This window comes from Microcaecilia unicolor, chromosome 2 (assembly GCF_901765095.1).
Source record: "Microcaecilia unicolor chromosome 2, aMicUni1.1, whole genome shotgun sequence".
NCBI classification, from domain to species: domain Eukaryota; kingdom Metazoa; phylum Chordata; class Amphibia; order Gymnophiona; family Siphonopidae; genus Microcaecilia; species Microcaecilia unicolor.
Genome location: NC_044032.1, coordinates 552020668 through 552046929, shown reverse-complemented (window position 1 = coordinate 552046929; position 26262 = coordinate 552020668). Strand labels below are relative to the sequence as shown.

Here is a 26262-nt window from a genome sequence, read left to right as displayed (position 1 = left end):
GGGTGTCTCCCGGGTCTTGCTTGCCTCTAGGAAGGATTCCACTAAAAAGAGTTACTTTTTCAAGTGGAGGAGGTTTGTCGGGTGGTGTGAGAGCATGGCCCTAGAACCTCGTTCTTGCCCTGCACAGAACCTGCTTGAATACCTTCTGCACTTATCAGAGTCTGGCCTCAAGACCAACTCAGTAAGGAATCACCTTAGTGCGATTAGTGCTTACCATTATCGTGTGGAAGGTAAAGCCATCTCTGGAGAGCCTTTAGTCGTTCGATTCATGAGAGGCTTGCTTTTGTCAAAGCCCCCTATCAAGCCTCCTACTGTGTCATGGGATCTCAACGTCGTCCTCACCCAGCTGATGAAACCTCCTTTTGAGCCACTGAATACCTGCCATCTGAAGTACTTGACCTGGAAGGTCTTTTTCCTGGTGGCAGTTACTTCCGCTCGTAGGGTCAGTGAGCTTCAAGCCCTAGTAGCTCATGCTCCATATACCAAATTTCATCACAACAGAGTAGTGCTCCGCACTCACCCAAAGTTCCTGCCGAAGGTGGTGTCGGAGTTCCATCTTAACCAGTCAATTGTCTTGCCAACATTCTTCCCCAGGCCGCATACCCGCCCTGCTGAACGTCAGTTGCACACATTGGACTGCAAGAGAGCATTGGCCTTCTACTTGGAGCGGACACAGCCCCACAGACAGTCCGCCCAATTGTTTATTTCTTTCGACCCTAACAGGCTAGGGGTCGCTGTCGGGAAACGCACCATCTCTAATTGGCTAGCAGATTGCATTTCCTTCACTTACGCCCAGGCTGGGCTGACTCTTGAGGGTCATGTCACGGCTCATAGTGTCAGAGCCATGGCAGCGTCGGTGGCCCACTTGAAGTCAGCCACTATTGAAGAGATCTGCAAGGCTGCGACGTGGTCATCTGTCCACACATTCACATCTCATTACTGCCTCCAGCAGGATACCCGACGCGACAGTCGGTTCGGGCAGTCGGTGCTGCAGAATCTGTTTGGGGTGTAAATCCAACTCCACCCTCCAGGACCCGAATTTATTCTGGTCAGGCTGCACTCTCAGTTAGTTGTTCTTCGTAGGTCAATTTCTGTTGTACCCTCGCCGTTGCGAGGTTCAATTGACCTGGGTTATTGTTTTGAGTGAGCCTGAGAGCTAGGGATACCCCAGTCGTGAGAACAAGCAGCCTGCTTGTCCTCGGAGAAAGGGTATGATACATACCTGTAGCAGTTGTTCTCCGAGGACAGCAGGCTGATTGTTCTCACCTTCCCTCCCTCCTCCCCTTTGGAGTTGTGTTTCATACTTTATTGCTTGTCATTCAACTGGCGGGAGCGGTCGCGCACGGGCGGGAAGACGGCCGCGCATGCGCGGTGGGCGTGCCCTGCGTGCCGACCGTCCCGCGAAGCTTTTTCCGGTTGGTGGGGGCTGCCGCGGACGTCAACCCAGTCGTGAGAACAATCAGCCTGCTGTCCTCGGAGAACAACTGCTACAGGTATGTATCATACCCTATATTGGTCCATTCCTGTAGCTTCGCTAGGTCCTTCCTCATGCCATTCACACCGTCCAGGGTGTCCATCCTGTTGCAGAGTTTAGTATCATCCGCAAAGAGGCAAACCTTACCAGACAGCCCTTCTGCAATATCGCTTACAAAGACATTAAAAAGAGCCGGGCCTAGGACCGATCCCTGCAGTACTCCACTGACAACATCCTTTTCTTCAGAGCAAGCTCCATTTACCACTACCTCCTGTCTCCTACCATTCAACCAATTTTTAACCCAATCAGTTACTCTAGGTCCCATACAGAGGGCACTCTATTTATTTATCAGTCGCCTGTGTGGAACTGTGTCAAAGGCTTTGCTGAAATCCAAGTATTACCACATCAAGCGCCTCTCCCATATCCAACTGTTTGGTCACCCAGTCGAAGAAGACAGTCAGATTCAACTGACACGACCTGCCACTAGTGAAGCCATGCTGCCTCGGGTCCCGCATTCCGTGTAGTTCAAGAAATCTCACAATCCTCCTCTTTAGAAGCATTTCCATTAGCTTACTCACCACCGAGGTCAGACTGACAGATCTGTAATTCTTAACCTCCTCCTTACTTCCACTCTTGTGCAAAGGAACCACATCCGCCCTTCTCCAGTCCACCGGGACCACTCCAGTTTCTAAGGAAGCATTGAAGAGGTCCGTCAGCGGAGCCAACAGAACTTCTCCGAGTATCTTAAGCACCCTCGGGTATATCCCATCAGGCCCCATCGCTCTGTCCACTTTCAGTTTGGCAAGCACCTCACGAACGCAGTCCTCCGTAAACGGGGCTTGGTCTACCATACATCCATTCCCTTTAGCCTTTGTTTTCTGCAGCCCTACCCCCTGTCTTTCATTCGTGAATACAGAGCTAAAATAATCGTTAAGTAGTTCAGCTTTATCCTTATCATCATCCTCCACATATTTCTCTCCCTCAGCTTTTAGCCTCACAATGCTATTATGGCACTTCCTCTTGTCACTTACATATCTGAAAAAGGTCTTGTCCCCCAATTTTACCGTATTAGCTATCTTTTCCTCCATTTGTCGCTTCGCTTTCCTGATATATCTATCTTTGTCCTGTATCTAGAGTTATATTTGCCAGTACTTTAGATCCAGGACAAATATTTCAAAGTCTAATATCAGTAGGAGTCAGAGCCACAGTCCCTAGTGTCTTTTTTTCTAGTTACTAAGTCAGATTTGATTGTATTATAAACAGTGTTGCCAAATGGCCCCAACAGTCTTCCCTTTTGCACCAAGTTCTGCATTGTATTAATGATTAGGTCTAAAATGACTCCTGCTCTTGTCGATTCTTGAACCAGCTGCTCTATTTATTTAATTTAGAATCTTTATCTCCCTACCATGCCATTTATTCTATCAACATTGGAATGATTGAAACCATCCATTATTATTGCCAAATTTATTAGTTTCCCTAATTTCTGTTAGCATTTCTTGATCTGTCTGTTCATTCTGGTCAGGTCATAGTAGTTTACCTCCTCCACTGAAAGGAAAGAGAATAGTGGAGGAGGTAAACTACTATGAACTTCCATCCATAATGATTACACAGTGGATTTGGTTACCTGCGTAAGTTTTATCCTGTTTGACTTAATTCCTTTCTTAATATATAGCTCCATCCTTCCACCAATTTGATCCACTGTATCATTGCAGTATAAATTGTACCATGGTATTGGCATGCTATTAGTTTTCTTTCTTCCCCAAAGTTTTTGATATGCCTGTTATATCTACCTCTTCATTTAATGATATATTCCAATTATTCCATCTTATTTTTTATTTTTAGACTTCATATACAGACATGTCAAAGTTTGTTGTTTATATTTACAACCTGCCTAGAAGTTGACAGGGATAATTTGGAATAGTCAGCTGTGTTTGTCCTTTACTTACAGAAACCTGTGTGACTTTTGCCTTATTTCAACCTCTAAGGATTCTCTAACTCTCTTGTTTTGTTAGTGTCCTTGAAAAATAGCTCACGCTGAATCATGCACTACTTATGAACGGTCTGCTTTTGCCTTTGTTCCTGTTTAAAAGTGCCTTATCCCTCTTTTATTATTGCATGCCAGCAGCTGGGGTCTACCATGTTTAAGGTAGAACCCATCCTTTTGAAGTAGGCTTCCTCTTTCCTAAATGTTGTCCAGATCCTAACAAATGTAAAGCCCTCTTTCCCTATAACATTATCTCATTTGTGCACTGAGAGTCTGGAACTCTGTCTCTGTAATTCTACATGTAGCATAAAACACAGCACATCATTCTGCTAACACCATACTTACTTTAAAGCATGGTGGCGGCAGCATTATGTTGTGGGGATGATTTCAGCAGCAAGGACAAGGAGGCTGTAAAGACTAAAGGAAATATGGATGATGCAAAGTACAGGCAGATCCTGAAGAAAAGCCTCTTCCAGTCTGCCATAGACATGGGATTGGCTCAGTGATCCTAAGCACAAGGCAAAAGCAACAATAAAAGGTCTCAGCAAGAAGAAAGTAAATGTCCTTGTGGCCCTATCAAAGCCCAGAATTTAATCTAATAGAAAGACTGTATGAAGTAAGTCCACAGATGATACCCAGCTAAATGGAGAGCTTGAGCTATTCTGCTAAGAAGAATGGACAAAAACTGCATTGTGCAAAGTTGGTAGACACTTATCCTAAATGATTCATGATGAAGCCCCATCTTTTTGGCTCTGGAGGAATTGCTTTCATGCTTCGATGCTGCTTGAACAGAAAAGCATGCAAAACTTAAAAAGCTGTTTCCAGCCACTTGGGATGTGTATCTTCAATCTCTGTCTCATAGATCTGAATTTAATTCTAAATTAATTTTAACGTTCTTTTCTGCTTTCTTTGTTTTTCTGTCATATTTTTGTCTCTTGAGTGGGGTCCTTGTATGGTGCATGCCGTGCGCTCACTGGTTGAACAAAGCATTTTTTTGCTTTTTTAGGGTTGGGGTTGGGATTATGGGAATTTGTCTTGATTACTGATTTTCTGGAGTGCTATAAGGATACAGGTGCTCCAGGCTCTGCTACTTCTCTGCATTTCTTTGCTTGTAGTGGAAGCGGGAGGAAAGATTTGTTGTACAATTGAACTAATTCATCTATGGTTGTTACAATGTCTTTTCATTTTTCATTTGTTCACTAAACATTGTTTCAGCTAAAAGGGTATGGGGTGGATTATGAGTGGGAGTGGGTAGATAAAATTGTTATAAGTTTGATGACTGTCTTTATTATTCTGGCTTTATTGTGTACACTTTGGTATTTGCTTCTCTGTGTACCCATATTGTTGGATATGTTTACTTTGACTTTGCATCAATAAAAACTGTTGAAACATCAAGATGGACTTGGGAAAATCTATTGCTTATTTCTAGGATAAGCAGCATAAAATCTGTTTTACTGTTCTGGGATCTTGTGACCTGGATTGGCCACTGTTGGAAACAGGATACTGGGCTTGATGGACATTTGGTCTCTCCCAGTATGGCAACACTTAGATTCTTATGTTCTTAATGAACTTCAACTTTTTAGCTCGTATCTTTATATTTACTGGAAACAAATTTCTTTTTAACCTCTTATTTTTATTAGACTTTTCATCAATTTACAAAGTGTTAAACTTTCACTGTCATCAGACATAACATTTGGATTTGACAGAACAGAAGTATCTTGTATTCATTTCAATGTAAGTCACTTATCCCATGATTATACCATCTAATGTTTGTCATTTATTTCTAGGAAAAGCTTTTGTCCAGGTCACTTCAAAGAGGTGAAGATCCTCAGTTTGACCAGGTAGGAAAAGATTCTTATGATTTGAGATACTTGGCTCTTTTTATGGGGAAAAAAAATTCCTTTTCTGTACTTAATTCTGCACCACAAATCAGAGTTTTGAGTATGCTCTGTAGCAGTGATTTTCAACCTTTTTCATCTTGTGGCACCCCATCAGGTTTTTAAGGACATATTTTATCATTTAACGATGAATATCAATTAAGATCATATTTCAAGTTTACTAATTAAATATGCAAGTAATTTTTCATACTCAACACCAAATCCATTTCCTTACTGCCCCTTTACCCTAAGCATTTTACTTCATCTTTAATCTCTATTACTAAATTTTGGTCTCCACCACCACTGCTGGTAGTTTAAGGGGCCTTGCTCCTCTTTGTTTCTTACAGGATCCAGGATCCAGCTCACCTCCTATCTGATCACTGTGCATTGTAATCACTCACACAGTGTCCAAACACAGTAAGGCTATTATCCAAAAATGAGCTGCTTAAGTGAGAGGCTTTTGTTGGTCTTGTGTTGAGATTGGGGGGAGATGGTGAGGGTGGAAGTTTTGGAGGTTTTTTGAAGGGTTGAAGACGTGAGGGGGTTGATGTTAGGGACTAATTACTGTAAACAGCTTCAATTATTGGGTTCAAGGTGGTCCATAAAATTTTGAAATACATTCTTTTCTTAAGAATTATATGGCAGCAAACGTACTTCTTTGGTGGCAAATCACGGTTAACTAGCATTGTGCAGCAAGTCCTCACTTAAATAATTCAGTGCACCCACACTTGCTTTCTGTCTGGGCTGATGCAGCAAGGCACACACACATGGGCCGGCTGCATTTGGAGGTCACCACACACATGCACCAGTAGATCAGGTGACCTCTGATTCTGCTGGCCCCATGCATGTATCATTGTGAGCCTTACTGCATCAGCCCAGGCAGAGAACAAGTACAGCTTTGCTGAATTATTGAAGGGAGGAGGAGGTGGTACTTGAACATCTGTAGGACCCTGTGTAAGTAGTTGGTCACTGAGAGGCTTAAACACTCCCACGGGATCCCCACAGACCTGGAGGGGATTCCCGCGGACTTTGCAGCAAACCCCGTTTCCCTGCAGTTCTCGACTGTGGCACACCTGGGGAGCAGCTTTGGCACACCGGTTGAAAAATGCTGCTGTATAGCTTACAGTTCCTTTTTTCTCTCATGATTCTAAAATTCAGCTTGCATAGCAGTGGCGTAGCCAGACCTGATATTTTGGCTGGGCCCAGAGCTAAGATGGGTGGGCACTATTTATATATATAGTATATATAGTGTATATATATATATATATATATGTGTGTGTGTGTGTGTATATATATATATATATATATATATATATATATATATATATATATAGTACCCACCCATATTACCTAGGTCAATGAGGAGCCCATCCCAACATAGAAATTCCCCAACAATAAATTTTAATAGTGACCACCAGCCCCAGGCAGGCAGTAGGCCCCAGCTAGCTCAATTTAATAAAAATTACACAGCACACGTCACACAATGTTAAAAATTATGATGAAAAAAAAGTATTTAAATTTTTATTACCGGCTCCTATTGCTGCTGGGCTCGCCTCAAAATAATGTCGAATCATGAAGAAGAACCTTCCAGGGCCAGGCTCGTGCTCCTCACCTCCGCTCCACAACCCTCCTGTAAAACGTTTTACGTGCACTTGGTGGTGGTGGTGGTGGGCTGGACTGGAGTCCTGGACAGGCAGTTGAGCGGGAGCCGCCATTCATTCTAGGCAGCTCCGCACTCCGGAACTTTCATCCGATCTTACTATCCATTCTTTAATTTCTCTCTTTTTACTTCATCTACCTATCCCTTTTCATTTTTTCCTCACTTTTGTTCTCCCCATGCCCCTTCCTCTTATTCTGCAGTCTTTCATTAACTCTATCCTCTCCCCCTTTCTCTCCCCATCCTTTCAGTGTCTCTCCCTCTCTCTGAATCCAGCGTCTCCTCTTTCTCTCCCTAACCTTCTATCCAGCATTTTCCCTCTTTCTCTCCTACCCTTCCATCCAGTGTCATCCCTCATTCTCTCTCCATCCTTCCACCTATTACCCTCTCCCAATCCTTCCATCCATTGTCTCCATCTATCTCCCCTTCCTTCTAGACAGTTATCTCTCTACCCTTTTCCATTCAGCATGTCCTCTCTCTCCCCACCATCCTACCAGTGGCTTTCCTCTTTCTCTTCCAACCCTTCCATCCAGCGTCTTCCCTCTTTCTGCTCCCTTCTTCCAGCATTTCCCTCTTTCTCTCTCCTTTCATCCAGCATTTCTCCATTTGACCAGCTAAGGTCTCCCCCAGTTTCTCTACAGCAGCTTCTCTCTCTTTCTCCTGCCATTTTCCATGTCCTCTTCTTCTCTCCCCCATCTTTCTACTCATCTGTCTCTCTCTCTGTACCCCTCTTCCATCTAGCATCTTCCCTCTTTCTGCCCCTCCTTCTAGCATTTTCCTCTTTCACCCTCCTTTCATCCAGCATTTCTCCTCTTTGTCTCTCCATCTGATCAGTCAGGGTATCCCTCTTGTTCCCCTTCCTTCTCCCCAGCAGCCTGTCTCTCCCCTGCTCTTTTCCATGTCCCCTCTTTCTCTCCCTATCTCTGTCTGGCTCTCCCCTGCTCTTTTCCATGTCCCTTCTCTCCCCATCTCTCTCTGGCTCTCCCCTCTTTCTCTCCCCTGCTCTTTTCCATGTTCTCTCCCCATCTCTCTCTCTTGATCCCCCCTGCTCTTTCTGTACTCTCCAGCGTCCTCTTCTTTTTTTCTCTCCCCTCTGCTCTCTCGGACACCCTTCCCCTACCAGCCACTTTTCCTCTCTCACTCTGGCCCTCTGCAGCAGCAGCAGCGTCAAGACAAGAAGAAAAACAAGTGCGGGGCCGCCCGCAGCAGCCTTCAGTCATGCACTGTCAGCTCTCCCATCTTCTGCCCCCGCTGACGTCAATTTCTCGTTCCGGGAGCAGAGGACAGGCAGAGCCGACAGCGCATGCCTGCAGCGGCGCGGGCCCGCGCTTGTTTTTCTTCTTGTGCCGGCTGAACTGAAGTGGTGGCTTGGTGAAGCGCATCTGACGCGCAGCGGCATGACTATGACCGGCGTCGTCGAGCGAGGCACGCGGAGCGCAGCGCTGCTTCAAATTTCAGCGCTCCGGAACGGTGGGGATGTGGGATCATGGATGGGTGGGCCTGGAGGGAAAGTGGCTGGGCCCAGGCCTGTCCACGCCCGCCCGTGGGTACGCCCCTCTTGCATAGTCTGTCACTTGCTGCAGGATTTAGAAACCCTGAAGAATTTTGGGGAAACTGACTCAAGCTGAAGCAGAGAGGTGGGTTTCAGGACTGAGCATGTGTATGGAGTTTCTCTTCTCATCTGTTCTTCACCCCAGCCACAATTGAATGATGTCCTCAATTTTTTCACCATTCCCTCTCTAACCAGATCTAACCTTTCCAACTCTATTAGCTTTCTCTTATTGTGAGCCTTTCACTTGACTAGCTGCGAAGAGGAGGAGGAGAACAAAGTTTACTTTGTTTATTTGAGGTGTCAGCAGATGGCGGAGCTAGTGCTACCTTTGTCCCTCCTCCTGTACACCTTGATCTAATGCAGAAATCTATGGTGGGCTGCAGTGTGTAGTTAACGAGCAGTTTACCTACTTGTTAATGGCTGCTATATATAAAAGAAATGTTTCTGCACTGGTTTACTTCTTCAGTAGACATCTGCGCACAGCATGTTAAAATGTATGATAAAGAGCCTGTGCACTGATGTCTACCATAGGAGCAGAATTCCAGAAACCTACCCCCAGGTCCAGGTGGCATAGAGTGCCCCTGCAGTCTACATCAACCCCATCTTCTTCCCTTCCGATCTGATCTCCTGCACCCCCACAAACTAAAATAAACTCCCTCACCCTTTCCTTCTCCTCGACATGACACCTCCCCCCTTCCAACTTAAAAAAAGAAATTGACATGACATGACTTGACTTAAAACAAACAAACAAACAAACAAACAAACAGACAAACCTCCCTGGCATCTAGTGCCCTCCCCATACCCCATACCTGAAAGAGGCAAGGGTAATACCCACTTGCTCCTGTCTTGGCACCACCATTCCTCCTCCCTCTTTCAAGTACGGTAGTCTGGGGGGCCTAGGAGGGGGGGAGGAAGGAGGGAGTGGGGGCAACGTATGCCAGAGAATTTTTTGAAAATCAAATCAGGTCAAGTTGGGTGCCACTAGACACTAATGCTTTTGGAGAGGAGGGCAGTGACATGTGAAGAATACAACTAAGAAGATGTTCCATTCAATGTGGAAACTTAAAAGAGTAAAACCTTTCTTCCCAAGGGCCATTTTTCGCAACCTGGTACAGTCAATGGTTCTGAGTCACCTAGACTACTGCAATGCACTCTATGCCGGCTGCAAAGAGCAAATCATCAAGAAACTTCAAACAGCCCAGAACACTGCAGCCAGACTTATATTTGGAAAAACAAAATACGAAAGTGCTAAACCCCTAAGAGAAAAACTACAGTGGCTCCCACTTAAAGAACGTATCGCGTTCAAGATCTGCACTCTAGTTCATAAAATCATTCACGGAGATGCCCCGGCCTACATGTTAGACCTTGTTGACTTGCCACCCAGGAATGCTAAAAGATCAGCCAGCACATTCCTTAATCTACACTTCCCCAACTGCAAAGGACTAAAATACAGACTAACACATGCGTCCAGCTTCTCCTACATGGGCACGCAGTTGTGGAATGCATTACCACGTAACTTAAAAACAATTTTTGACCTAATCAACTTTCATAAATCTCTGAAGACCTATCTCTTCAACAAGGCATACCACAACGATTAACAAGTACAAATGTAACACATCACCACGATACCTTACACTCTGACTAGCGCTTTATTTGCCTGTCTGCTAAATTTCTACTATGTCATACTATTCTTTATGTAACACTAACTATATATTTTACTCTGGAATGGCGAATGCCATAACGGAACATTGTAAGCCACATTGAGCCTGCAAATAAGTGGGAAAATGTGGGATACAAATGCAACAAACAAAGAAATAAATAAATAAATTAGACATCAGGTAAATGTGTTTTTTGGTTTTAAATGTCACCCTTCTTGTTGATGCTTTGCCAGTCACTTCTCAGGCATCAACAGGAAGGGTGACATTTTTTAATGAGCTGCAGATTACTTTTAAAGTGGCAAATTTTAAAAGCATATTTCTTACAGCATGCCGCGATATTTTTGGGGTTGGTGATTTCACGGTTGAACCAGCTCACTGATATAGCAGAATTAGAAAACATTGAAAGAAGGTCAGCCAAATTAAGGGGATAGAACTCCTCTCATATGAGGAAAGACTTAATAGATTAGGGCCCTTCAGTTTGGAAAAGAGACGCCTTAGGCAGGAGATATGATAGAGGTCTACAAAATCCTGAGTGGAATAGAATGGGTAAATGTGAATTATTTTAAAAAGTACAAAGACTAGGGAACACTCCATGAAGTAATGTGGTAATATTTTTAAAACAAATAGGATAAAATATTTTTTCACTCAGTGAATAGTTAAGCTCTGGAACTTGTTGTTGGAAGATGTTGTAACAGCTGTTAGCATATCTGGGTTTAAAAAAAAGGTTTGGACAAGTTTCTGGAGGAAATGCCCATAATCTGCTATTAAGATAGATATAGGAAAAGCCACTACTTATTCCTGGGATTGGTAGCATGGAATCTTGCTACTCTGTGATTCTGCTAGGTACTTGTGACCTGGATTGGCCACCTTTGGAAGCATGAGACTCGGCTAGATGGACCATTGATCTAACCTAATACGGCTATTCTTATACGCTCTCAATTTGAATATATTACTTTCCATAGACAATTGAAGACTCGTCTTTTTAAGAAGCTTGCATGTATTTGAATGTAATAGGAGATTAACTGTGTTGTATTATGTGCTTCCTAATAATGATTAGCTGATTCTTTTGTGATCTGCATTGAGCTGAAATGGTAACTTGCAGCATGTAAGTTTTTTTTTAGTATTTTTATTTTATTTGTATTAGAATTTATAATTCAGTCATCCATCCCATTAAATAAATGTGCAGGTAGAATTAGAAATACACCAAACAGGAAATAGCAATATATTCATTATATCAAGCAAATTCCTCCCAAAAAGTGGCAAAGAATCAGGAAACCATATTCAAAGGTAATATTAAACAATAACTTATTTACCAGATGGGACAGAAGTATAAGCACAAGCCAAGATGAAGTGGGTACATTGGGATTAACAATCACTGATACAATTTCTATTGTCAAGAAAAAGGATGTTTGTATTGGTTATTAGGGACGAAAGAACAATATTGTTTACCTTAAAATATAGCAAAACATCTACATGGAAACTTCAAAACAGAATTCACACCCAAAGCCAAGACCCTTGACTGATGAGCCAAAAAGTCCTTATGTCTTTTATGTATCTTACAAGAAGTTAGAAAAAATCTGAATCTTTGAACCCAAAAATTATTCATTGATTGAAATAAATTTTAAGAACTACATTATGATCAGTTTCAAGTTCAAAACATTCTTAACATTTTTATTTCTGCAGCAACCGCTAGCAAATTCTCTAAAAAGCTGATTAAATTCAATCCTCCACCAAACACTTTATTCTCAGAGCCATCTGCTTTTGTAGTGCTAGATATGGTCCCGGTCACATGTTTTTGCACTCAAGGAGGCATATTATCTGTTGTAAAAACTGATGACAAGAGTGGAGACTTTGGAAAGTTGAGGAATCTTAGATTATTCTTTGATTTGATTTCTCATATATACCATTTTTCCAGCTTGTGCTCCTTTATCATGAATCCAAGTCTCTGATAGTAACTGCAATGCACTCGGGCATGCCTCAACTGAAATAATTTTATTGGTAGCAAAGATTGCTGCTAATAATCATATCTGACAAATTTTCAACCTTCTGGTTAACATTGTCCACAAATAAAGGTAAGGAGACAGCCAAATCTTTAGTGTTGAGACCTGCAGTCATCACATTGGACATGGTTTAGGATGACATCAAAGCATGTACTGGAGGCATCTCCTTCCATGCAATATCACAGCAGAACATCCAGCAAAAGGGCTTGGCGCATCCAGTATCTGAGGAAGCACACTCGACATCCATCCTCAGCTTCAACTAAATTCGTAGCTCTGGTTCAGTCATACCCTCGGTGAAAGAGCTTCACAGGTCATGGCAGTGCAGCCTGTGCTTTGGGGCTAAACGAAGCTATGCTCTGCTTCCCACATTGGGGAGCTCAAAAGTGTTTACCTCCCTAATGGGAATAACTCCAAATGCCTCAATTGTTGGCTGAGATGATTGTATCTTTTCAGTATTTGACTGTATTTGTGGTATGTTATCACAAACCTCCTATATCTTTTACATGTTTAGATCCTTAAAAAGTGTGACTTCACAGGGCTGTGATGCAGATAGTGCAACATTTTCATAGCTCTCCATAGGCTGCATCAGTTGTCCTAGATACTTTTGGAGATGTGAATGCTGCAGTTGGAAATGGTACTCTAAAATAAGTCTCACCACCATTATGTACAGAGGCTTTATCACCATATTTCTTCTGTTGATTACACCTCTCCCTATACACTCTTGCATTTTTTCTGGCTCCTGGCAGTGACTTGTCACAAGGGGTGTGCAGCCTAAAAATGTTTGTGTTCTGCTGTGTATGGGAATGTTCATTTTTTTTTTTTGGGGGGGTGGGGTGACATTTTTTTCATTACAGGAGCAATGCCTTTAAGCATGCATGGTCTTTGAGAAGGAGTGTGCCCTATTAATGATGATGAAAAAATACAAAAAACGTTTTCCCCATTGTTTTTATTTGACATTGATATAAATTTACATGGAAAATGTCACTGATATTTCCCATGTAGTTTCAGATAACTGCACAGAAGGAAGGAGTAGGGGACGACAAGGTGACTTCCAGCAGACAGGTGGATAAAATGCAATACTTGCTTGAGCATGCATCGTATGAAGAACCCGACATGGAACAGTGTTTCAGCAAATGAAACTGCCTGCTTCAGGTTCACAATCACTGTAGAACACAGAGGTAAACACCCCAAAACAATAGTGATGGTACAACAACAGAGAGTGGTGCTACAAACCAGGATATCACAAGAACACATCCAACTCCTCCATTCTCACTGGTTTTGTATGTGTGTGGGTTTTTATTTTTTTTTTTTAATTTTAATTCAAGATCAAAGAAGATAGACTCTCTATGCCTTCTTTGATCTTGGATTAAATTGATGATTTTAAAAAAAAACCCACACACAAACAAAACCAGTGAGAATGGATGAGTTGGATGTGTTCTTGTGATATCCTGGTTTGTAGCACCACTCTCTGTTGTTGTACCATCACTATTGTTTTGGGGTTTTTGCCTCTGCGTCCTACAGTGATTGTGACCCCTGAGGCAGGTGGTTTCATCTACCAAAATCTGGTCCCGTGTTGGCTCCTTCATATGGTACTTGCTGAAAGTTTTGCGTTTTATCCACCTGTCTGCTGGAAATCATTTGGTCATACCCTATTCCTTCCTTTTCTGCTTTGGATTACAATAGGGGGTTTCTCCTGTTTTTCTTTGTTATGGTTTCAAATGACCGTACATCTCTGCTTGTCACATTGCTTGACACCTTAAGCTCATCAGATATCTCTCAAAGGTCTGTCTGTCTATCTATCTATCTATCTATCTATCTATCTATCTATCTATCTATCTATCTATCTATCTAAAAGTGTCCCCCCTTTAACTACATACTTCTCCCTTGAGTTTCTGTACTCTAGATTAAATGTATGACTCTACATTAACTTAGTTACTAGACACTTGTCCTGAAGCTTTAATAAATTGCTCCATTTCCCCTTTTGGTGTGCTCACTGTGATACACTTCACTGTTATGTGCAAACAGACAAACCTTACAACTCTTACCAAAATATCACTTAATAGAAAGAAGTGGGCACAGAACTGATCCTTAAACCATTTCACCGGCAGCTCCCTGTGCCTTGGAGTGAACTCCCTTTACTGTTGCCTATCGCTCATCCAGCTTCTAACCCAGTTTATTATTTTAAGAGCTACTCCTAAGTTGCTCAGCCTGTTTGTATAGAATAGTCTCATAGGTCTTACTGAAATCTAAGTTCACCACACCCAGTGCTCTTTCCTGATATTCTTAGTCACCAGATTTTAGAAAGTGATTAGATTTGTTGTGATCTCTCTATTAAAAATATCCTACCTTGGATCCTGTTATCAAACATATAAACGGCAAGTGACCGACACACCTGCAAATGCGCAGTAGAGACTTCCCTCTCTGTCCCGCCCTCGCGTCAAGACGTGATGATGTCAGAGGGCGGAACAGAGAGGGAAACGGAGTCGGAGTCACTGTCAGACACTGCTGCCGGGAAACGAATATCGCGCGCACCAACCTCCACCCTCCCTTCCCATCCCCGCCTCCACTCCCGCCCTCCTCCGTATCGGGCCCCCTGCACTGACCTGACAGCGCCTCTCACCTCCGTGTGGAAGCGCTCTGCTGCTGCCTGCAGCGCTTTCACACGAAGGTGAGAGGCGCTGTTAGGTCAGTGCAGGGGGCCTGGCGCAGAGGGGGGAGGGAGCGGCGGCGAGGAGGGTAGCTGGAAATCTTGCCCGTTTTAACGGGCTTAACGGCTAGTTTGTTATATTTGAAATAAGTTGCTGTACTTTCCTTTACTAGGGATCAGTCCATTCCATTCATTGACCAACCTTTCTAGAAAGACTCTATCAGAGTTTCCTTTCAGTTGAAAGAGGCCCAATTTTCTGTGCATTTATGCCACAGAGGTATTTAAGTGTCTTGTCATATTTTTCCTCTCCTAGTTTTCTGGAATAGTGAAAGGAAATATTTATTTAAGGAAAAGGTGATAGATCATGGAATGGTCTCCCAGCAGAGGTGATGGAGATGAAGACTATCTGAATTCAAGAAAGCATGGGGCAAGTTACAGAGGATCTCTGAGGGCGAGGAAGGGATTATAGAGCTTAGTAGTTGGTATGGCTAGGCTGCTTGGATAGGCCATATGGCCTTTATCTGCTATCATTTTCTGTGTTTCTGTTCGGTTATTGCTGATGCTGTGGTTAGTGTGTGTGACACTGTTTTGTCTCTCTTCTCCAGGTTTCCTACCCAACTCTCTGCTGCTGCTCCCTCTGAGCTCTCTCTCCTGTCCTGAGCCACTGAAGATTTCCTACCCGACTCTCTGCTGCTCCTGCTCCCGCTGAGTTCCCTCTTCTGTCCTGATCCGCTGAAGGTTTCCCACCTGACTGCTTCTGCTCCCACTAAGCTCCCTCTTCTGTACTGACCCCCTGAAGGTTTCCTACCCGACTCTCTGCTTCCTCCTCTCCCGCTGAGCTCTCTCTCCTGTCCTGACCCACCGAATGTGACATCACTGTGTCCTGCCTATTTCTTCAAGCAAGCTTTCAGGTGCTTGCGCTAATGGAGTTGTGACCAAGGAGCAGGTCATTCTTCTTGTGCTCTCAGGGTGCTTTTATTTTCTTTATGCCTGCTTCTTATTTCTCTCCCAGTTGTCTGGTCTTCTCTGTTGGTTCTCTCATTCCCTGTTGACTGTGCAATGACTTCCTGCCCCATTCTGGTTCTCCTTCATCCCTGTTTAACTCTGCTTTATGGCCCCCGCCTCTATCCTGTCATCTTATTCCTCTTCGCCTGACAACCCCTCTTGTGCCCTCCCCTCCTCTTGATCCCTCCCACCCTCTCTGTCTTGATCTGATCAATGCCTGCTCCTTCCGCTACAAGGGTCCCCTAGCCTCGGACATCATCGTTCATCATTCTTTTGACATTCTTTGCATCACAGAAATGTAGCTCCATCCTGGGAACACTACCATGGTACGTGAAGCCTGCCCCCATGGATTTCTCTCGCTTAATACTCCTTGTCCCGTTTGTCGTGGCAGAGGCGTTTCTTGTGTTTTCTATTCCACCCTCACTATCTCTCAGTGCCCCTTTAAACCTCTTTCTATTTCCAATGGCCTCATTCTGCGGTGCACTTCCCTCCTCAACACTTTTACATTGCGCTTTTCTCCCCTTCCCAGTCCGTCTCACTAGATGAACTTTCAGCATTCACTGCCAAATGTGTCACTCTGTTTTCCCCATTACTTCTCCTTGGTGACTAAAGTTTCCCTCCCTCCGCAGCCTCAGACTCCTCCTTTTCTCTAGCAACTAATCTAGGTTTCACCCAACACATCACTGGTTCCACCCACTCTGCTAGGAACCTTCTTGACCTGGTGTTTACGTTGTCTCACTCACTGTTTTGTCCTCACCTCTCTTTATCTCCCTTACCCATGGTCTGACCATTTTCTGCTCACTTTTGCTCTTCCTTTCCACTCCACATCCCCATCTTTGTCGTGCTTCTTGCCCTCTTTCAGAGGCTGCTATCAATAATTTTGCCGATTCTCTTGTTATCCTTTCTCCCCCACCTCCAGATTCTCCATCCTCCTGGGCTTGCTCTTTCAACTCTATTCTGTGACCTGATTAATACCAATGCACCTCTCTGCACTTGTCTGCAGTTTACTCACTCCAGTCCTTCTTGATTCAATCACTCTCTTTGACTCCTCAGCTCGCAACTTCGTCAGGCTGAACACCACTGTTGCAAGTCTTGCTCACTCTCGCAGCTTGCACACTTTCAAACACACCTACGTGAATACTGCAGCGCTCTCAGACAAGCTAAGCATAAGTGCTTTGCTCACTGCATTAGCCTTGGTACTAATCCTCACACTCTTTTCTGCCTCTTTTATCAGCTGTCACCTGCTGAGGTCTCTTCGCCTGTCAATAATCCCGCTCTTCTCCCTTTATTTACCCTTTCTGATGCTTGGTCTGCTAAGATCTCCCTCCTCTGTTCGTCCCTTCTTCCCTTGCCCTCCAGTCCTTCCCTTTCTCCCCCCTCTGGCTTACTCTCTTCCTCCTGCACAGTCTCCTCTTGGTCCACTTTCAACCGCATTTCTGCCACTGTCATGCTCAAAGTCCTACAGTCTTTGAACCATTCTTCATCAGCTCTAGATCCTTGGCCAACACATTTGGTCAAGCGCTTGGCAAAACCCCTTCTCCCTTTGCTTCTCCCACTTCTACAGACTTGCTTCTCTGAAGGTAGTGTTCTTCCCCCTTGGAAGCATTCACTTGTCATCTTGCTTCTCAAGAAGCCTCATCTAGATCCGTCTATGTCTGCTAATTTTCACCCCATCTCCAATCTCCCATTGTTTGGCAAACTCCTGGATAAACTCGTCCTTAGCTAGAATTCTTCTTGGAACACTCCAGTGTCTTACATCCCTTTCAAGCCAGTTTTCATAGTGAACACAGTACTGAATTTGTGTTGCCCTAGACCAGCGTAACTCTTGTCATTATAGTCTCCCTCGATCTTTCCTCAGCATTCGATTTAGTTGATCATTCACTTCTTCTTTGTTGTCTTCGGTCTCTTGGTGTTACTGGTACAGTCTAATCCCATTGGGTTTTCAGGATATCCACAATAAATGATAATTGAGATAGATTTGCATGCTGTGCCTCAGTTGCATTCAAATCTCCCATGAATATTCATTGTGGATATCCTGAAAACCTGATGGGGCTAGGTGTGCCCCGAGGACTGGGTTGGAAATAACTGTAATAGTCTACCAGCTGTTCTTCACTGGTGGTGGGATTTGTTTTTGGAGGGGGGTGGAGGTGTCTCTGATAGTGATATGGTCGTAAAATGTTTTTTTGGGTTTTGTTTTTTTTTTAAGTTTGCGATGACCATGTTACATTGTCATAGGATTTATCTGTTTTTTGATGTCTCTCCTACAATTCAGGTTGTTAAGAGGGAATTTTTATTCATGCATCTCCAGGCCATTGCATTGGGGATTGGTTTCTTCTAGAAATATTCTAGGAAGTGTGCTATTAATGAGCCATCTAATTCAAAAGAATTCCTACAGAGTAAAGATACTTCTTGTTTCATGGTGTCTGGCCAAATAGTGGTACATAAGAGGTAGTAGATATAGTAGACTGTTTATGATTGGGAATGCTGCCTTTTTTCTATTTTTGGTTATTTCTCCTCATTAGATCAGTCACAGTATCCATGCCCCAGAGAACTTATAGTCTAAGGGTTCTATTTACTCAACTGCATTATTACTGTAACCTGTATCAATGACAATAATGTGAATTATTTATCATTCATGTAGCTTAATACAAAAAAAGTCCCCAAAGTATCTTAAAAGTGAAGCAGCTCATTATTATTATTTATTTTATTTTATTTTATTTTTTTGTTACATTTGTACCCCGCACTTTCCCACTCATGGCAGGCTCAATGCGGCAGGCAATGGAGGGTTAAGTGACTTGCCCAGAGTCACAAGGATCTGCCTGTGCCGGGAATCGAACTCAGTTCCTCAGTTCCCCAGGACCAAAGTCCACCACCCTAACCACTAGGCCACTCCTCACAGTTTGTGGTAAACTTTGCCTGCAATGCTATTCATAGAATGTAAATACCTGCAGAGGGCCCATAGTACCTAAACTAGATTGTAAGCTCTGTCGAGCAGGTACTGTCTCTTCATGTTCAAGTACATGTAGTAGTTCTATAGAAATGATGATTAGTAGTAGTAAACTTATGTTCTTCGGAATGAAGTTAGAGACTGGTGAATTAAAAAAAACAAAAAAAAACAATAGATTACCTATCCCTTTGATCCCTCATTGGAAAATATAGTAACTTAGTAAGTGATGGCAGATGAAGATCAGCATGGTCCATCCAGTCTGGCTAGAAAGGTGGCCTGGGTGGTACTTGCTGCTGTGTGGAGCTTACCCCCTTCTATGCTCTCTCTCTTTTCTTGTGTGAATTCAATTATATTTTAGTTTGAGTGGAAATACTCCTTACTTTTATTCCATCGTCATCCCATGTAATGGAAGGTGTAAAACTGAAAGGCAACATCAGGAGATAGTTTTTCATGAAGAGGGTGGTAGATGCTTGGAATGCTGTTCCATGGGAGATGGGGATGAACATGATGTGGGTGACTCTTGAACAAGCATTAGGTGGGACTCTCCCTTTGAGGCATTTTCTTTGGCTTCCTAGGCATTGTAGGAACTCATGATCTTCTGTTAGTGCCATCACTTTGCATACTTTGCAACTGGGGGTTGTAAGAGTAAGAAATCTGACTTTCAACTTTCAAGATTTACCCCCATACGATAAAAATTCTTTGTTTCTCCTGGGGCTTACTTCAACAGTATTTAAGTTTTGGGATAGTCAGGGGCTTTCAGTCTGGGGTGACCTCTGCGAGGTCTCCAAATTATTGACATTTGATGCCTTTAGCATGGACATACTACTTCCCTCTCTCCCATAGATTTGCCTATATACAACTAACTCACTTGCTCTCTCAGAGGGATATTTTGTGTAGGCTGACTAGAGAGGCGACAGATCTTGAGGATATATGTGAGGACTTTCACAATGCTAAATATTTGATAACTGCTTTGTATAGATGGCTGGTTGAAGCTGCTCTGCCCATAGGGTTCAGTGGGGTAGGGACTTCAGTGTGAACTGTGCTGATGTTGAGTGGTCTATTGAGGCTTTGTTGCCTAAGCTGGTGGTGTCATCTCATATTCAGAAAAATCATGTTGAAATGGTATACCGTTGGTATTTACACCAGACAAGATGTACCAATGGTACCTTACTGTTTCTCCTCAATGTTGGCAAGGCTGTTCAGATGTTGGAACCATGTTTCATATTTGGTGGACATGTCCTAAGGCTCAGACCTTTTGGAAAAGTGTCCGCTTTTGGATTAAACTGCTTACTGGATTTCTGGTCCCTTGGGATCCGGGCATTATTTCTCCAAGGACAAGCAGGCTTCTATGTTCTCACAAGTGGATGAAGCTGATCCACGTCACCTGATCTGGCATTTTGACAAAGCTAAAAAGAGAGCTTTGTGGAGCGCAGGCGCTTCACCATGCATTCGTGAGTACCTTCCTGCCGGCTGCGCAAACGTGGTCTTTTCAGTTCTCTTTTTTTCCGCATGAGGAGGAGAAGGTGCTGTTTTATTGGTCCTCTCCTCACTCGTCTGGTCTGAGAGTTATTTTGTGCCTTCCGGCTGTGTTTTCTTTCAGGCTCCTCTTATAGGGCCATTTTTTACTGTTCCTTCAATTTCTTTAAAATCGTTTTGCCCGGTTTTTAAGATTTCTTATTTTATTTTTGTCGTCAGGATGTTTTTAGGCCCTGACATTGACCGGGTCTCTTTCTTTGTTTTCTGAGTGTCTTGCCCCTTTTTCAGGCACCATTGAATCATTTGATTTAGCCGGCGCAGTTTTCCCGTCCATGTCCACGAAGATTCCCAGTGGCTTGAAGCTCTGTACCCGGTGCAATCAGACTTTTTCTGGAAAAGGCACCCATTCTTGGTGTTTGCATTGGCTTGGGCCCGACCATAGCCCTACTCAGTATGTTCTCTGTCTTCGCATGAGGAAGAGGACCCTGTTTTCCTGAGAGGCTCAACGAGAGAAGATTTTTGGAGCCAAGTCCGGTTCCTCAACGTCTGCATTGGCATTGAGGTTGGAGTTATTGGCATCGATGAACATTGCCCCTGCATCGGGAGCGTCGGTAAGCATGGCGTCTTCTAGACCCTTAGACACTGGGAGCAGTGAAGCATCAAATGGGTCTCCACATGTCTCAAGGCCTCCTGCTGAGCAGGCTCCCCAGAACTGCCCATCGTCTGACCCGACTCCAAGGTGACGTGAGGATTCGATGTCATCCTTGTTGGCACTGAGGAGCCTTGGTGACACGCTTTGGGTGAAGGCTAAGAAGTATCATCATTGGTCACCCTTGATGCATGGTGCCAGGAGTTCCGGGGCATTGAAGGATTTGGCACCCGAGAAGCGTCATTGCTGGGAGGATCGCTCCCCATCCATACAAGAGGTGCCGCTGCGTCCGTCTCCAAGCAGCTGAGATTCCGATCCCACATCAACACAAGTGGTTCTTCAACTTGCGCCTCAGCCGGCACCCCAGCTTTTCCCAGTGTCAGCCATCAGTGAGTGCATCCGGGCAAGAGGATTAGGCAAGTTCCTGGAGGAAAAGTCAATAAAAAATTATTAGCCTGGTAGACCAGGGAGAACTGGACCTGGAAACATACTAAAGGCTGAGCTGGTCACTGTCAGAGATAGGATGGTGGGCTCAATGGACACTGGTCTGAAGTAGCCTGGCTTTTCTTATGTTCTGAGTCTGTTCCCTTTTCCCCTCATCATATGACCCCTTGTTCCAGAGCAGAGTCCCTTTTACCTATAGGCAAAAGGAGCCTTGTGCTGGACCCTGTATAACAGGACCCATAATTAAAATCTGTTTTGATGTTGCTATGAGACTGCAAGTACCCCATCAAATAGAGTTTCACTTTGTTTATTTTGAATCAGTCCCAGTATAACCCAAGCCCTTGCCCAATCTAACCCAATGCAATACTATTTCCTATTTTCCCATAAAATGTTTAAAATGACCTTGACCTACTTTTTGGATTTGCTTTTGGTGCAGTGGTAGAAATGAGATGTTGGGAAATGGCTTGTGGTGTTTGACTGTGAGCAGTGGTATTGCAAAATAATAATAAATATGAACATACAGTCAGTAGCATGAGACATGTTTAATTGAATATCATTGTCTGTTGCTGTGGTGCCAATCTTGCAACAATCCATGAGATTTCACAGCTCATCCAAGTGAGACTGGCTCCACAGCAGCAGATGTATAATTAAGTCGGTTGACTAACTAGTGGGGATTTGTGGCTTGCTGTTCTGAGTGGCTAGAAGAGCAGCCAGAAGGTGAAGGGTTTGAAAACCTATGGATGGTGGGAAGGAAGTGTGAAGGGGATCAGATTGGAGGTAGGGAGGCCACCAGAGAGGAAGGAACGAGAAAAGGAAGTGTGGAGAGAGGGCATGAAAGAGGTTTCAGATTGGAGGGAGGCAGGATGTGAGAAGAGAATCAAGAGTGGAGGGAGGGAGCTTACCTCTGTTGAAGTCTTCCTTGATGACCTGTGTTGTATCTTGAGACCCGATCACTGTTCTAACCCAGTTGTTGAGCTAAAGTACTAGACCTGGAAAGTCTTGTTTTTAGTGATGGTCACGCCAGTATGCAGAGCTGGTGAGTGCCAGGTCTTAGTTGTCTGATTCACCCTGTAACAGTTTTTCAGTGGTAGGGTAGCTCTGTCTGCTCATTCAAACTTCCTTCATAAGGTGATGTCAGATTTCTTCTTTAACCAATCGGTTGTCCTGTCAACATTTTTCCTCACAGTATGGATTGTCAGTGAACCTTAGCCACCTACTTGGGGCACGTGAGAGCCTTTAAAAAATATTATCAATATTTTTGTTTCTCATCCCAGTAAACCTGGTACAGACGTCACCAAGCATACTCTATCTAGTTAAGGACGTATTTCCTTTCCATATGCCCAAGTCTGACTTTACACAGTCATGTCTAGATTGATAATGCTGATAATGTTGACGTCATCTCCAGCTTTGGTAGCCCACTTGAGGCTGGCTGGCCTCTGTGGAGGAAGTTTGCAAAGCTACAAGGAATTTGATCTATATCATTAGTGTTTAGAAAGGCATTCCCAATGCATAAGTAAGTCCTCCTAGGTTTCATTCTTTTCATTTCCAAGTTGCCTTTATGTAAAACAAAAAGATTGATAAATAAACCCCACAAAACTGAAAAAGCCGGTTGCCATTAAAAATTTTGTTTACCTTTTGTGAAGCTCTTTTATTTTTTTCCACTTTGTATCTTATAGCTTTCCTTTGCTAGGGAGTTCCAGATGTGAGGATTTGTTGTCTTTGGAGAAAACCAAGTGAGCTACCTATAGCAGATGTTTTCCCTAGATAGCGGGAAATAGAAGACCTTGCAGATCTACCTACTTCCCCTAGGAGCTGTATTCTGTAAGCTGAAACTGAGGTAGTTAAATGCGCTAGCTTGAGTTAGGAAGTGCAGCACCTGTGCAGTGATTGTCAGAAAAGCATTTAGAAATGGAGCGACGTGGTAGAAACATTTTCCTGCACCAGTTCCATTGGATGACTTCACTAAGTTTTGAGGTCTTGTAGCCTACTGTCCATGGAGAATATCTGCTACAGCAAATAACTTTATTTTCTCCAAGACTTTGTTCTCTTAAGTATCAGAAAGTTTGTTTTTAAATTGTCTGTAATTTTCAGTTTTCTCTTCCATTTTTAATACACTTTGAGGTCAATAATAATAATGATATGTAGGCATTTATAGTCTCTTTAACTATTACTACAACCAGAGAAGATATAGCCTTAGTTACATATTGGCCTAATACAATTGTGTAAAAAAAAAAAAAATCATATTCCTATAACTGACATTAATAGCCATACTTTCCTTATAACAACAAGCTTGACAGAAATATCACATTTAATACATTAGTCAACAAAAGTTGTTACCCGTAATAGTTGTCACATGAAAATTATGTGTGAAATAATCAGGTTTCTAATTGGTGGCGAAAGGTTAGGTAATCATTTAATCTCAAAAGTCTCAGCAGGGCATTCTAAGGTTCTGGAGCATGGGCCAATGTCTCAAACATCTTTTCTGTATAGTCACCTTGGTTCAGATTCTCTTAGTTGGCAGGGACGGTCTTAATTTCTTAAGTTAATCACATATTTTAATGGCGTATACAAGGTGATAAGACTAGAAAGATATTCTAGAGTTAACCCATTTAAAGATCATCATATTGTAAATTCAGTAATGGCTTTTATCAAAAGTCCATGAAGTTCAATTAAAAATGGGGAACTCCAGTCCATAGTTTTCCCTCTTATTATCCATTGATAAATTAGAAGGATTACATGGAACTGAATAGAAAGGTTTTATTTACAAAGACAAAATATAAAGCATAACGTAAACAGAAGTACAATCAGAATTAAGAGGTTCCTAATACAAATATAGTTTAATGGTAAAGCTTTTATATTTTGCCTGTATTCTAGGCAAATGGTCCTCCTTATCAGGGCTGGTACAAGATGGCTTGCTAACGAGGTGGCTAACAAGGATTACCTCATTCCAGTATCTCTGTGAAACTCTCTCCTCCACAACTTCACACAGGATAGACCAGAGAGCCAGTGCAGGTGTACAGCTTAGATGATGTCAGCTAGCACAGTGCTTGCAGGAAGACTTAAACATCCATGATAGTATTGCTCAGAAAAGATGGTTTATGACCTAGTTAGGCTTCAGGCCTACAAAAGATGAGATATAGGAGATATCCCTACATTACCCAAAGGGTTCTATTCTTAAAAACTCATCAAATCAGAGCACCACCATATCAAATACACCTATTTCACCAAATCTATAGCTCGAGATCTTGTGATTGCATCACTAGGACTTGAATCCCTATTTCTGTGAAAGCTCTTAACTTTGATAAAAGTGAAGCCACTACTGTTTACATACTAAATAGTATATGAGATCTAGACTGTTGCAGATCTGACCATTGGAAATGATTTAGATGTTCTTGTAACTGTGCGGCTACTATATCTAATCTTACACTTGGTATACCGCTAAATTCCTCTACTGGGTCCAAAGCAATGTACTGTAAAATTTCTCAGGTATACAATTGCATAATCATACATACAAACAAAAGCACAGTCATAATAAAAACCTAGATATTCATGGAATAGAAATGTTTCCAAATTTTTATGAAATGAACCATAAAAAACTAATGATAATAAATTCCAGTAGTGAGTAACCTGATATGAATAAGAACACTCATGGTTACGTTTAGAAGTAACATATTTAACACAAGAAGACTGTTATCCTTAATTCTTTTTTTTTAATCATTTATTTATAATTTTTCATTTTACAAGGGTCACTTGCAAACAGTAATACAGAGATGATTGCACATTAATACAATATAAGAAGAAAACAATCCCAATTAGATATACAATCTTTCTCTTTCTTAGACCACAAAGTGAAGAAAAATAGGGAGATTGAGGTAAGACAAAGGAGATCAATTAAACAGTAAACAGAAAAAAGAAAACATGGTATTAACCTGATTATCCCCAGATATTACTCATCTAATACATTATTCCACATTGATCATCTGGTTGGCTTCCTCAAGACCAAATACGGCATATAGCCAATTAATTTCATTGAGAACATACTTATTGTCCAGGTTTTAGTTAGAAATAATACATCTGATTAAATTCTCTCTCTTTTAAAAACCAGAAATTATTTAACGACACATATACTCAAGTCTCTAATTCATTTGTAAAATATTCTTTTTAATACATTATTAATTTGCGGTACAAAAGACAGAGTGGTATCAAAAATAATTCCCAAAACTCTAGACGATTTTACCACAGGGAGTAATTGAGTTGAAACCACAGATATAGATGTATCATGTCCCAAAAGAGATAATGATGACTGAACAACAGGAATTGACTCAGGGACACTATCCAAAATATTGCTGAACCACAAGATCTTTTTATCAGCATTTAATTTCAACATGTTTGCAGTTGCCCATGATCTTACATGAGAAATACACGTACCAACAGCCTGGTAAGAATGTCCAACATCTTCCAGTGTTGGAATTTGGAAGCCAAATAAAGATGTCATCTGCATTGACAATAGGTAGGCCCCCTGGAACCAGAGATAACTTACTCAAAGAACTCATAGTAATATTGAATAGGGGACAGTGGCGAACCCTGAGGCACCCTGCATTCAGTTATCTATTTTTGATGTCTGAAAAATGAACTTTCAGAGCTATTGTTAGTAATAGTAATTTATCTTAAAAATTAAGCATGGTACTGGAAGATTAGAGGGTGACCAATGTAACACCAACGTGTAATTTAACTTGGGGATTTGTTACCAGAGAATGTGGTAAAAGCAGTTAGCTTAGGGCAGTGTTTCCCAAGTTCAGTCTTGGCTAGTCAGGTTTTCAGGATATCCACAATGAATATGCGTGAAATTGATTTGCATTCACTGCCTCCATTATGTGCAAATCTCTTTGCAG

The 26262-nt window shown here is 42.6% G+C and overlaps 1 protein-coding gene across 1 annotated transcript in view; it reads left to right on the top strand.

Moving 5' to 3' along the window:
- The window catches only part of FRYL (FRY like transcription coactivator), a 655466-nt gene that overhangs the window by 80207 nt on the left and 548997 nt on the right, over nucleotides 1-26262 (top strand). The window contains 1 exon segment of the mRNA XM_030191364.1: nucleotides 5246-5299. Within this exon segment, the coding sequence (XP_030047224.1) occupies nucleotides 5246-5299 (54 nt within the window).